Source organism: Nerophis ophidion, linkage group LG01, assembly GCF_033978795.1.
Source record: "Nerophis ophidion isolate RoL-2023_Sa linkage group LG01, RoL_Noph_v1.0, whole genome shotgun sequence".
In the NCBI taxonomy this organism is placed as follows: domain Eukaryota; kingdom Metazoa; phylum Chordata; class Actinopteri; order Syngnathiformes; family Syngnathidae; genus Nerophis; species Nerophis ophidion.
The window spans coordinates 86,194,939-86,209,342 of NC_084611.1; the positions used below are offsets into that span (position 1 = coordinate 86,194,939).

General features: G+C 40.6%; 1 protein-coding gene across 1 annotated transcript in view; it reads right to left on the minus strand.

Annotated features, from left to right (window-relative positions):
- Positions 1–14,404, minus strand: part of tab1 (TGF-beta activated kinase 1/MAP3K7 binding protein 1) — a 35,172-nt gene that overhangs the window by 17,933 nt on the left and 2,835 nt on the right. The window contains exons 3-5 of the mRNA XM_061914346.1: positions 11,702–11,855; positions 11,214–11,309; positions 6,373–6,475 (exon numbers count right to left, since the gene is read on the minus strand). Coding sequence (XP_061770330.1) covers positions 6,373–6,475; positions 11,214–11,309; positions 11,702–11,855 — 353 coding nt within the window. The remainder of the gene's footprint in view (positions 1–6,372; positions 6,476–11,213; positions 11,310–11,701; positions 11,856–14,404) is intronic.

The following is a 14,404-nucleotide window of genomic DNA, read 5'->3' on the forward strand; positions in this document are numbered from 1 at the left end:
TGGTGTTGTTAGAGAAGAACAAAGCTTGATTATTTTACTTTATCTTTATTAGCCAAACTGATTGTGGAGGCAGAGGTTGTCAGCGCTGACTGCAGGAGCAAAGGTCACCGCCTCTGTCCATGGTGCTGAGGACAGAGCACCATCACACGGGGACGTGGCAGTGCTGACGGCGAGAAACAGCGGGCAGGTGATTAGATTTCACAGGTGGTACGTGTTGATCTAATCATCTGTTGTCTTTAACAGTAAGCGGCCGGGAGCAGAAAAGGAGAGAGGATACTATGAGAGGATGTTAAAGTGCTTTTTTTGCAGTTTGCCTTTGTTAAACTAATTTTTTTCTGGCATTGCAAATTGGCGCTGCTTTAAAAAGTACTCAAATTGATGTAGACAAAGTTGACTTTGGCTAAAATGATAGTTACTTTACACACAACTTGGTCTCACTCTTGTTAGCTGGCTCGCAAGGTAGAAGCTAACACTCTAACCGAGGCTGTGTCGGTATCCTCCCTCCCAATGTCCAACATCATGTCTCTGCTTTAATTGCTCGCCTATCAGAGATGTACTGCCATAAAAACAAGGTCGGCTTTGCAAAATGAGCAAGGTCGACATGTTTTTAACAAGAAGAGGAAATGTCCCCTCACTTTACACGTTATCCACTGGCCATGTTTTTGCGAGTGACCCACTTCTGCCCAGAAAAACCTGAGTGAGGACGTCACGACTATTGTCGATAAGTACCGTATTTTTCAGACTATAAGGCAGACTTAAAATCCTTTCATTTTCTCAAAACTTGACAGTGCGCCTTTCAACCCGGAGTGCTTAATGTACAGAAGTTGTACAGAATAATTTTGATTGTGCTTACCGACCTCGAAGCCATTTTATTTGTTAAATGGTGAAATTATGTGTGACCAGTAGATGGCAGTCACACATAAGAGATACGTGTAGACTGCAATATAATGGCAGTCCCACATAAGAGATACGTGTAGACTGCAATATGATGGCAGTCATACATAAGAGATACGTGTAGACTGCAATATGACTCAAGTAAATAACACCAACATTTTATATGGATGGATGGATGGATGGATGGATGGATGGATGGATGGATGGATGGATGGATGGATGGATGGATGGATGGATGGATGGATGGATGGATGGATGGATGGATGGATGGATGGATGGATGGATGGATGGATGGATGGATGGATGGATGGATGGATGGATGGATGGATGGATGGATGGATGGATGGATGGATGGATGGATGGATGGATGGATGGATGGATGGATGGATGGATGGATGGATGGATGGATGGATGGATGGATGGATGGATGGATGGATGGATGGATGGATGGATGGATGGATGGATGGATGGATGGATGGATGGATGGATGGATGGATGGATGGATGGATGGATGGATGGATGGATGGATGGATGGATGGATGGATGGATGGATGGATGGATGGATGGATGGATGGATGGATGGATGGATGGATGGATGGATGGATGGATGGATGGATGGATGGATGGATGGATGGATGGATGGATGGATGGATGGATGGATGGATGGATGGATGGATGGATGGATGGATGGATGGATGGATGGATGGATGGATGGATGGATGGATGGATGGATGGATGGATGGATGGATGGATGGATGGATGGATGGATGGATGGATGGATGGATGGATGGATGGATGGATGGATGGATGGATGGATGGATGGATGGATGGATGGATGGATGGATGGATGGATGGATGGATGGATGGATGGATGGATGGATGGATGGATGGATGGATGGATGGATGGATGGATGGATGGATGGATGGATGGATGGATGGATGGATGGATGGATGGATGGATGGATGGATGGATGGATGGATGGATGGATGGATGGATGGATGGATGGATGGATGGATGGATGGATGGATGGATGGATGGATGGATGGATGGATGGATGGATGGATGGATGGATGGATGGATGGATGGATGGATGGATGGATGGATGGATGGATGGATGGATGGATGGATGGATGGATGGATGGATGGATGGATGGATGGATGGATGGATGGATGGATGGATGGATGGATGGATGGATGGATGGATGGATGGATGGATGGATGGATGGATGGATGGATGGATGGATGGATGGATGGATGGATGGATGGATGGATGGATGGATGGATGGATGGATGGATGGATGGATGGATGGATGGATGGATGGATGGATGGATGGATGGATGGATGGATGGATGGATGGATGGATGGATGGATGGATGGATGGATGGATGGATGGATGGATGGATGGATGGATGGATGGATGGATGGATGGATAGATAGATAGATAGATAGATAGATAGATAGATAGATAGATGGATGGATGGATGGATGGATGGATGGATGGATAGAACTTTATTAATTCCTTCAGAAGACTTATATGTTCCATTGAAAATATAGAACATTACACAGGGCACTCAAAAATCTATCCACGTTTTAGTACGACTTTGGTAAACTATGAAGCCGCACCGCTTGATGGATTTGTACTGTGCTTCAACATAAGAGCATTATTATGGTGTGTGTATAAGGTAAGACATTATCTGGCGTTTTGTTTCGCAATATTATGCAAAAGCAACTTTTCTTACCTTCTGGTACCTGCTGATCTGTATTTGGGATCTGCATAAGTCCTGAAAATGTGTGCGCGTCCGCCTTTGAAGTCTGTACTGACACCGTAGTCGATAAGCTTCTTCTTTTTCTCTATCTTCTTGTTATGGGACATTCAACCTCCGCTGTTGCCATTTCTAATATAAAGTTGTGCAAAGTTCTTACTTATATGTGTCAGTAAACTCGCCATGAAAGCGCTAAAATATACCGGTGTACTGAGTTTAAATTATTCACCCAAGGAACTTTGGTTATTAGAGAGTCGGACGGCTTTTCACAGGACACATTTCACATTAAACATACAATCTATTAAATTTCACATTGCACTAGTGAGCCACGGATGAGGAAATGCTTCTCCGTTATTGAATGAAGTAAAGTCTGAATGTCATTAAAACAGTTAGCTCCATCTTTTGACACTTATTCCACTCCCATTCTTGCACGCTACACCGCTACAACAAAGACGCTGCCGAAGGTGAGCCAAGTTATAAAAAAGTCGCATCCTGAAGCGACCGTCAGAAAGCGGCTTGAAGATGATCTGTAAAACATCATCTATGCAACATTTTGACCAAAGAACCACCATTACATGTTATGTAGACCACAAGGAAGTCTTTTACATTTAGAAAAAAATAAAATATACATGACTCCTTTAATGCGCCCTGTAGACTTGACTAGACCCGCTCATTGGCAGTGCGCCTTATAATCCTTGTGCACCCTATGTTCGGGAAAATACGGTATATTGTATTTTTCATAGTTTGGCCACGGGTGCGACTTATACTCAGGAGCGACTTGTGTGTGAAATTATTAACACATTCCCGTAAAATATCAAATAATATTATTTATCTCATTCACGTAAGAGACTAGACGGAAATCAGCAATCGTCTCACACACACACACACACACGTCAACGGATTTAGCGATTAGGAGTGACAGATTGTAAACGTATAGCATGGTCTATATCAGGGGTAGGGAACCTATGGCTCTACAGCCAGATGTGGCTCTTTTGATGACTGCATCTGGCTCTCTGATAAATCTGACCTGACGTTGCTTAACACAATAAGCAATGAATAATTCCACTTGTAAACACAGTGTTAAAAATAATGTTAAAATTATAAAACCTTCTCATGCATTTTTAATTCATCCATCCGTTTTCTACCGCACCTGTTCAAGAAGTTGCGTTAATGGTAAGAAGTTATTTATTTATTATTGGTTAGTGTGGGGCTTGCCCTCCTGGGGGTTCTTCAGACCCCCAAGCACCGACATGAGAGCCTGTTTCAGGGTTACAATATTGTTTTATTTTTCAATAAGTCTCTCAGTTGCTTTCCAGCAATAGTATTTCCAGCCCCAACCCAGTCTCTCCTCCTGGCTGCTGCTTATAACAGAGCGACAGGTGATTAAATAACAAGGCCCAGGTGGGCCATCTACGCACCTGTCGCTGCAGGCCCGCAGGCCACGCCCCCTCCACAGTTAGCTTCAGAATAACAATGTTATTACAAAGAATAAAAGACCTATTACACTCTAGAAATGTTGGTCTTACTTAAAAATGCACGTGTTTAGTTGTCTTCAGTGTTAAAAAAATATTATATGGCTCTTACGGAAATATATTTAAAAATATTTGGCTTTCTGGCTCTCTCAGCCAAAAAGGTTCCCGACCCCTGGTCTATATCATGGGTGTCAAACTCTGACCCGTGGGCCAAATTTGGCCCGCCGTGCAATTTCATTTGGCCCATGAGGCAATATCAAATTAACATTAGAGCTGGGCCGCCGGTTTTATACAGCGGCAGAGCAGCTGTAACACTGCATTCGCCGCTGATACTCATACTTGCCAATCCTCCCGATTTTCCAACCATTCTCCCAAATTTCTCCAGATTTCCACCCGTACAACAATATTGGGGGCGTGCCTAAAAGGCATTGCCTTTAGTGTTGTCTACAATATGTTGTGACGTCCGCTTTTCCTTAATACAAACAGCGTATATATATAATATATGCGACTTATACACACACTTAAGTGAATGCCATGCATACTTGCTCAACAGCCATACAGGTCAGACTGAGGTTTGCCGGATAAACAACTTTAACACTGTTACACATAAGCGCCACACTGTCAACCCACACTAAACAATAATGACAAACACATTTTGGGAGAACATCCACACCTTAATACAACATGAACACAACAGAACAAATATCCAGAACCCCTTGCAGCACTCACTCTTCCAGGACGCTACAATATACACCCCACCCATCTCATTATTTTATTTGAAGATTTATTAGCTTGTGGAAAAATTGAATGTTGATATTTACCTCAGAAGGCTGCAAATAGAAAAGAGGCATTAAATGTTTTATTTAAATTTTTATTTATTTTACCATTGATGTTTTTTTCGTTTGTTTTGTAAAAGTTGATTTTGCACTAGTAGGTTATATAAGTATTGCTTGTTCCATATTCAGTGGTAAAGCAAATCAGTGTAGAAAACTGAGCAATAACTAATGTTTTATTCATGCACTTTCTCTTGCTACTTCAAGGCTTGAATGTTTGATTCACTCATTATTGTTATTTTATTTTCAAATGTATTATTAGCCAATGGAAAAAGATTGTTTGATATTTACCTCAGAAGGCTGCAAATTGAAAAGAGGCACTAAATTTTTATTTAAATTTTATTTGATATGCCTTTAAATAGACTCCCTTTTTAGACCAGTTGATCTGCTGTTTCTTTTGTTTTTCTCCTATGTCCCATTCTCCCTCGTGGAGGGGGTCCGGTCCGATCCGGTGGCCATGTACTGCTTGCCTGTGTATCGGCTTGGGGACATCTCTGCGCTGCTGATCCGCCTCCGCTTGGGATGGTTTCCTGCTGGCTCCGCTGTGAACGGGACTCTCGCTGCTGTGTTGGATCCGCTTTGGACTGGACTCTCGCGACTGTGTTGGATCCATTATGGATTTAACTTTCACAGTATCATGTTAGACCCGCTCGACATCCATTGCTTTCGTCCTCTCCAAGGTTCTCATAGTCATCATTGTCACCGACGTCCCACTGGGTGTGAGTTTTCCTTGCCCTTATGTGGGCCTACCGAGGATGTCGTAGTGGTTTGTGTTGTGGTTTGTGCAGCCCTTTGAGACACTAGTGATTCAGGGCTATATAAGTAAACATTGATTGATTGATTGATTGATGCCATTGATATTTTTTTATTATTATTATTATTATTTGAAGCTTGATTTTGCATGTCACTATAAAGTTATATAAGCCTTGCTTGTTCAATATTCAATGCAAAACTTGTTTGGGTCCCTATTAAAAGGTTCATTTGTTCAACCTTGGCCCGCGGCTTTGTTCAGTTTAAAATTTCGGCCCACTCTGTTTGACACCCCTGGTCTATATGCTATCATTTTTGGAATGACTCTTACCATAATATGTTAGGTTAACATAGCAGGCACCTTCTCAGTTGGTTATTTATGCCTCATATAATGTACACTTATTCAGCCTGTTGTTCACTATTCTTTATTTATTTGAAATTGCCTTTTAAATGTCTATTCTAGGTGTTGGGTTTTATCAAACGACGTATACTCCGGAGCGACTTATAATCCGAAAAATACGGTAATTGTCGGGGTAACATTTTATTGTCGATATTTGTCGCTGCAATATACGACTAAACTTGTTTTACAATACTTCATTTACACAAACTTTGCTAGAAGAATATGTATATAGACGTGTTTGTGTGCGTGTGCTCGTACCAACATTGGCAATGTACAGCTTGTTGTTAAGGATGAGCGCCACGATGGCCGTCGCTCCTCCCGCCACCTCCTGCTCCAGCTCCTTCAGGCGCTCCTGCACTTTCTGTCGGGGCGGACAAGGAGGCGTTCAGGCACGGAAGATCAACGATGGATATGTAATATGAGTGGGAAGGAAAGCAGAGGACGGGAGGAGGGAGACGGGGAAGGGAAGTGGTGGCGAGAGGGGGATGATCAAGGAGACTAATGATGGAACAGGACGCGAGGAAAGAAAAAGATGGAGGGATGTAAGAAATGATCACAGAGAAGGAAGAGAAAAAAAAAGAGTGAAGTACAGTAAATATAAGAGCGTGTGTGCTAGACAATGAGTATGCAGGGCGTGTAATGTGAAGTGATGCACAGATGATACTAATTAGAACGTTAACCATCTCATCGAGCAGCACATTAGTAAGCACAGATGCGCACACGTGCGGTTACTATGGAAACCGGCCATTTGAAGCTCCGTTTGTGCATATGTTTAATGGTGAGTGTGCACAATGTATACAAGCTGTATGTATTGTGGATATTGCCTCATCGCTCACTCAACGCCTGCGTGAAGGAAGCAGTGGAAAGAGAAGGCCTGAGAAGTCCGAAAGAGGTGATACAGAATTATCTGCTCACAAATGCTCCCTGGTGGTTGTTGGAGGTAATACGTGTGTGGGGTCAGCTCTGGGGTTAAAAGGTGTGACGCTGCATCCTGCTGCCCAAGCCCTGGTGTGTACGAGCGGTCAAGGAAGTAGGGATGGGCGATACGGCATAAAAGCTATAGTGCGATACATATTGTAGCCTCCTGCGATAATGGTATGGACCACGATTTAATATGTGCTATATAAAAGATAATAGCAACATTTCAAAACAGGTTACAAAGGCTCCTAATTAATTCAGCTATGCATTAACATAATATGTAATTCTCCAAAATTATTAATAATCTACTTACTAATATTCTGGTAACTTTCGATTGTAACATGTCTGTTAAATTTAATAAGCAAATTTTCTTCCGTTGTTTGTGAAGTGAAGAGAATTATATTTATATAGCGCTTTTTCTCTAGTGACTCAAAGCGCTTTACATGGTGACACCCAATATCTAAGTTACATTTAAACCAGTGTGGGTGGCACTGGGAGCAGGTGGGTAAAGTGTCTCGCCCAAGGACACAACGGCAGTGACTAGGATGGCAGAAGCGGGGATCGAACCTGCAACCCTCAAGTTGCTGGCACGGCCGCTCTACCAACCGAGCTATACCGCCACATTGGATACATTAGTTTTGGACGATACCACAAAGATCACAATTATTTCCTTCCATTGGGTCTAATTTTAATTATTTGTTTTTTTGGCCTTAAAATCCTCCTATGTCCAGGGACCTATTTACTAAGTTTGTAAACCACTGTAAAATTGACCATAATAATGACACTTTACTTGATATCGGTACGATTGATATTTGTATCGATCCACCCACCTTTGTTGACGTTCAAGAACCCTGGCTTAGCGGTTAGCTTGGCTTATTGTATCCTCCTACGGTGTGTCGCGTCGCATGTTTAAGATAGTCCTGGTCCTCCAGTGATAATGGAACTTGTAAGAATCGTAATTTGTTGGCCACTGTGGAGGCGAGGACTGCCAACTTAAAAGTGGCTTAGCACTGTGGGTGGACGTTAGCCGCCAGCTTGCTCGCAAGGACGCTACATTGCATTGAGGAGACGTTTGTTTGTCCGTAGCTGTCAAATGTGCAGACACAGCTAGAATGTGTCATCAACATGCGATATAACAATAGTAGTAAAAGTTCTATCACATTCATATCGTGTGTGTATATATATATATATATATATATGTATATAAATCGCACAACCTACAAAGACTATAAGTCAATTTACCATTTGAGCGTAGAAAGCGTAGAAAACTTCTTACAATATTTCAGCGATTCTTTGTTTAATACAAAATGCAGTGTGTAGCTCACAGGCAAAATAAAGAGACATTTTTGAAAGAAAAACCAGTTGTTCAGCTTAAAACGCAAAAAACGTACTGAAAATTAACCTAAACTGTTGTCCAAAAAGCGAGGTATGGACCGTACTGAGCTTACCTGTACTGTTGCATCACTATTATATACTGTATGTATGTAACATATGTAAGTATATACGTAACTTACGTAAATACGCATATATCATATGTAAATATGAATGTAACGTATGGAAGTACACATGTATATAACATATGTAATATTGCATGTATATAACTTTTGGAAGTATTAATATAACATGAGCAATTATTTAAGTAACATACCTAAGTGTATATGTAGCAAATGTAAGTATGTAACATATGTAAATATGTATGTAACATGTAAATATGCATGTATAAAACATGCAAGCATGTATAAATGTAAGTATTTATGTAACATATGTCAGTAAGTAGGTATTATATATATATATATATATATATATATATATATATATATATATTAGGGGTGTAACGGTACACAAAAATTTCGGTTAGGTACGTACCTCGGTTCAGAGGTCACGGTTTGGTTCATTTTCGGTACAGCAAGAAAAAAACTAAATATACATTTTTTGATTACTTATTTAACAAATTTGCTAAATCTTCCACCAGAAATAATTTTCTTAGTGGAATATTTGATGTGAAGTAATCGGAAACTTGGATAGGTCAATCATTCCTAATAACATTGATTTTGATTCAATATTATGTTTTAAACAATGACAGTTTGAAAGAAAAAAAAAACAGCTTTGTTTTATTAGTAAACGTTGCAAGTTTTTCTAAATTACATTTAGCCTTTAAAATTTTTTATTTCACTTTTGTTTATGTTTTTGTTTATTTTAATAGTATTTTTGGAATGTGCCGTGGGCCTTTAAAACATTAGCTGTGTGCCGCAAATGGCCTCCGGGGCACACTTTTGAAACCCCTGGTATATCCATCCATCCATTTTCTACCGCTTATTCCCTTTCGGGGTTGCGGGGGGCGCTGGCGCCTATCTCAGCTACAGTCGGGCGGAAGGCGGGGTACCCCCTGGACATGCCGCCACCTCATCGCAGGGCCAACACAGAAAGACAGACAACTTTCACACTCACATTCACACATAGATACCGGTAATAAAAAATTAAATCCGATTAACCAAAGGATAAAAAGCAGAGCCTGGCGACGCATGCGCGTTTATCATAACTCTCTCGCTCTCTCTGTCTCTGCCCCGCCCTCACGAATGTTAACGCTATGTGCACTACTTTTTTTTTTTTTTAACCCCTTCTTAACCCTGAACGTACACTGAAAATACATACAACCATAACTTAAAATGCCGGACATTCGAGGCATTTAAGAAACTACACCTGGACAGCTCGGCAAAGAGGACACATCCCGTGAAAAGAGGAGGTGTGGTCAGTCTATCATAGCCCAGTCGTTGCTAGCATGCCGCGTGTTGTTGTTTTTTTGATTGATTGAAACTTCTATTAGTAGATTGCACAGTACAGTACATATTCCGTACAATTGACCACTAAATGGTAACACCCCGATAAGTATTTCAACTTGTCTAAGTCGGGGTCCACGTAAATTAATTCATAGTGCCTCGCTGTGCATTGTTTACACCAGTGGTCCCCAACCTTTTTGTATCCGCGGACCGGTCAACGCTTAATAATTTGTCCAGCGGTCCTTTTTTTTGTTTTCTTCTTTGTCATGAAAAAGGGACGTTTTTGTCATGAAAAAGGGAGGTTTTTGTGGTTGGTGCACTAATTGTAAGTGTATATTGTGTTTTTTATGTTGATTTAATAAAAAAAAAAAATAATAATAATAATTTTTTTTTTTTTTTAAATAAAAAATTATTCTGCGGCCCGGTACCAATCGGGCCAAGGCCCGGTGGTTGGGGACCACTGGTTTACACAACGTGCGGTGCGCTACTTATATGTCCGTGTCGTTCGGTTCACCTGCGAACCGAACCGAAACCCCCTTACCGAAACAGTTCAATACAAATACACGTACCGTTACACCCCTAATATATATATATTTATACACATATATATATATATATATATATATATATATATATATATATATATATATATATATATATATACCCCGGAAGAAAATGGATGGAGATGTAAGTATGTTTATGTGAGTATGTATATAAAAAGTACTTACATTTGTAACATATGTAAGTATGTCTATAATATATGCAAGTATGTATTTGACACATGTATGTACACAACACATTTAAGTATGTGTACAACATATGTAAGTATATATGTAACATGTGTAAGCATGCATGTAACATTTTTAAGTATATATGTAGTCTAAACAAGTATACATGCAACATATGTAAGTTTGTATATAACATATGTACCTATGTATACGACATACACAAGTATATATGTAAAAAGTTAAAGTACCAATGATTGTCACACAGACACCTGGTGTGGCGAAAGTATTCCCTGCATTTTACCCATCACTCTTGATCACCCCCTGGGAGGTGAAGGGAGCAGTGAGCAGCAGCAGTGGCCGCGCCCAGGAATAATTTTTGGTCATTTAACCCCCAATTCCAATCCTTGATGCTGAGTGCCAAGCGGGGAGGTAATGGGTCCCATTTTTATAGTCTTTGGTGTGACTCGGCCGGGGTTTGAACTCACAACCTAAGTACAACACATGTGAGTATGTATACAACACATTTAAGTATATATGTAGCATATGTAAGTATACATGTAACATATGTAAATATGTATATAACGAATGTAAGTATAGATATATAACATAATGTAAATAAATATGTAACGTATGTATGTAAAATAAGTGTGTATATAATAAATATAAAAGTACATGCCTCACTGTGTGGAAGCATATAGCTGGACAGGTTAGCTTTCTCCGCCAGAGCTTCATCGATGCTGTGCAGGTAGCTCTTCTCCACCACCTCAAAGGCCTGCACGCACACAAACGCACGCACGCACACACACACACACACACACACACACACACACACACACTCACACACAACATTAAATGAAGTATTCACATTACCATGGATGCTAAATTGATTGACCATAGAATTGAAGAAAATGTAGTTTTTGGAACAGAAGAGGTGGTCTGTAACCCTTAAGGGTTCCTCAGGGGGACTACCTGGAGGCCCTGAGTTAGAACATGTCAACTATGACTCCACTTGGGAACCCGGCTTCATTCACAGCTGGTGTGGCGTACCTTTACTGCTTCTAACTAATAAAACGCCTACACACCGGAGTCAAACACCTTTCTACTCACAAAATGAGGACTTGAACCATCACCCATCCATGGCAGCACACTAACAAGGTGACACACCTGCGTAAGGATGCGGCGCACATCGTTGTCCGTGTGCGTGGAGCTGAGCTGGTCCAGCAGGAGTTCGGCGGTCAGACACTGTGAGGCAAAATTGGCCACCCGGCTCCCGTCGTAGCCGTTAAAAACGGCGTAGAGCGAACATCCGTCCTCGCTCCTGGAATTCAAGTAAAACCTCAGCCTCAAAGCAAAAAGTAACAACAATGTGTATGACAGGGTGGCTGCAGGCTGAGCTTTTTAATGCCACAGCACCATCTGCTGGACCCAGCCACAAACGGCACCAAAACGTTTGTTCAGGTGTGCACCAACGTTCAGGGGTTTTTGGAAAATTGCATGGTGTTAATGCAGGGGTGTGCAAAGTCCTTTTTTAACTGCCCCGTGGCACATTCTAAAAATACTCTTACAAAAAAATAGAAAAGTGGAATAAAAGAGCAAACAGGTGAAATGTAACAAGAAAAGGTCTCTCTCTCTCTCTACATATATACACACATACATATACATACACACACACAAACACACATATATATATATATATATACACACACACATACATATATGTATGAATATAAATTAGTGTATATATATATATATATACACACATATATGTATATATATAAACATACATACATTTATATATATGTGTGTATGTATGTATGTATATATATATATATATATATATATATATAAATGTATGTATGTATGTATATATGTATATATATATATATATATATATATATATACATACATACATATACACACACAGTGTTTCCCACAGGTCAGGCATCTATTTGTGGATGTGTGGTCAGGCGGCGTGGGAGGGGGTAGGGGGCAGGAGGCTACGGCGGCGGCGATGACCACAACCCTTTATGTGCATATTTATATATACGTATTTATATAATATTTACATATTTATATAATATGTAACTACAAGCTTCATTCACAGACAGAGTCCCGTTGCTTTTATGAGCGGTCGAGCGAGTCAAAAGTAAAAAAATTAAATAAAATTAATTTTTATTTGTGGCGACCGTAATTCTTTCGTGGCAGGCCGCAACAAATAAATGAATGAGTGGGAAACCCTGATATATATATATATTTTGTGTGTTTAAATATATTTGTGTGTATGTATATGTACATATATACATATATATATATATATATATATATATATATATATATATATATATATATATATATATATATATACATATATACACACACACACGTTATGTCAGGTATTGAGCACTCCATAACGGATAAACCACAGAAACCTCCACTATATATATATATATATATATATATATATATATATACACACACAGTGGGTACGGAAAGTATTCAGACCCCCTTAATTTTTTTACTTTTTGTTAAATTGCAGCCATGTGCTAAAATAATTTAAGTTCTTTTTCCTTTTAATGTACACACAGCACCCCATATTGACAGAAAAACATAGAATTGTAGACATTTTTACAGATTTATTAAAAAATTAAATATCACATGGACATAAGTATTCAGACCCTTCGCTGTGACACTTGGATATTTACCTCAGGTACTGTCCATTTCTTCTGATCATCCATGAGATGGTTCTACACCTTCATTGGAGTCCAGCTGTGTTTAATTCTAATGATTGGACTTGATTAAGGAAGCCACACACCTGTCTATATAAGACCTTACAGCTCACAGTGCATGTCAGAGTAGATGAGAATCATGAGGTCGAAGGAACTTTCTGAAGAGCTCAGAGACAGAATTGTGGCAAGGCACAGATCTGGCCATGGATACAAAAAAAAATTCTGCTGCACTTAAAGTTCCCAAGAGCACAGTGGCCTCCATAAACCTTAAATGGAAGACGTATGGGATGACAAGAACTCTTCCAAGAGCTGTCCGTCCAACCAAACTGAGCAATCGGGGGAGAAGAGCCTTGGTGAGAAGAACCCAATGATCTCAGTGGCTGAACTCCAGAGATGCAGTGAGGAGATGGGAGAAAGTTCAAGAAAGTCAACCATCACTGCAGCCCTCCACCAGTCAGGGCTTTATGGCAGAGTGGCCCGACGGAAGCCTCTCCTCAGAGTAAGACACATGAAAGCCCGCATAGAATTTGCCAAAAAAACACATGAAGGACTCCCAGACTATGACAAATAAGATTCTCTGGTCTGATGAGACAAAGATAGAACTTTTTGGCCTTAATTCTAAGCGGTATGTGTGGAGAAAACCAGGCACCGCTCATCAGCTGCCCAACACCGTCCCTAAAGTCAAGTGTGGTGGTGGGAGCATCATGCTGTGGGGGTGTTTTGCAGCTGCAGGGACAGGACGACTGCTTGCAATTGAAGGAAAGATGAATGCGGACAAGTACAGAGATATCCTGGACAAAAACCTTTTCCAGAGTGCTATGGACCTCAGACTGGGCCGACGGTTCACCTTCCAACAAGACAATGACCCTAAGCACACAGCTAAAATGACGAAGGTGTGGCTTCGGAACAACTCTGTGACTGTTCTTGAATGACCCAGCCAGAGCCCTGACTTGAACCCAATTGAGCATCTCTGGAGAGACCTCAAAATGGCTGTCCACCAACGTTCACCATCCAACCTGACAGAACTGGAGAGGATCTGCAAGGAGGAATGGCAGAGGATCCTCAAATCCAGGTGTGAAAAACTAGTTGCATCATTCCCAAGAAGACTCACGGCTGTATTAGCTCAAAAGGGTGCTTCCAC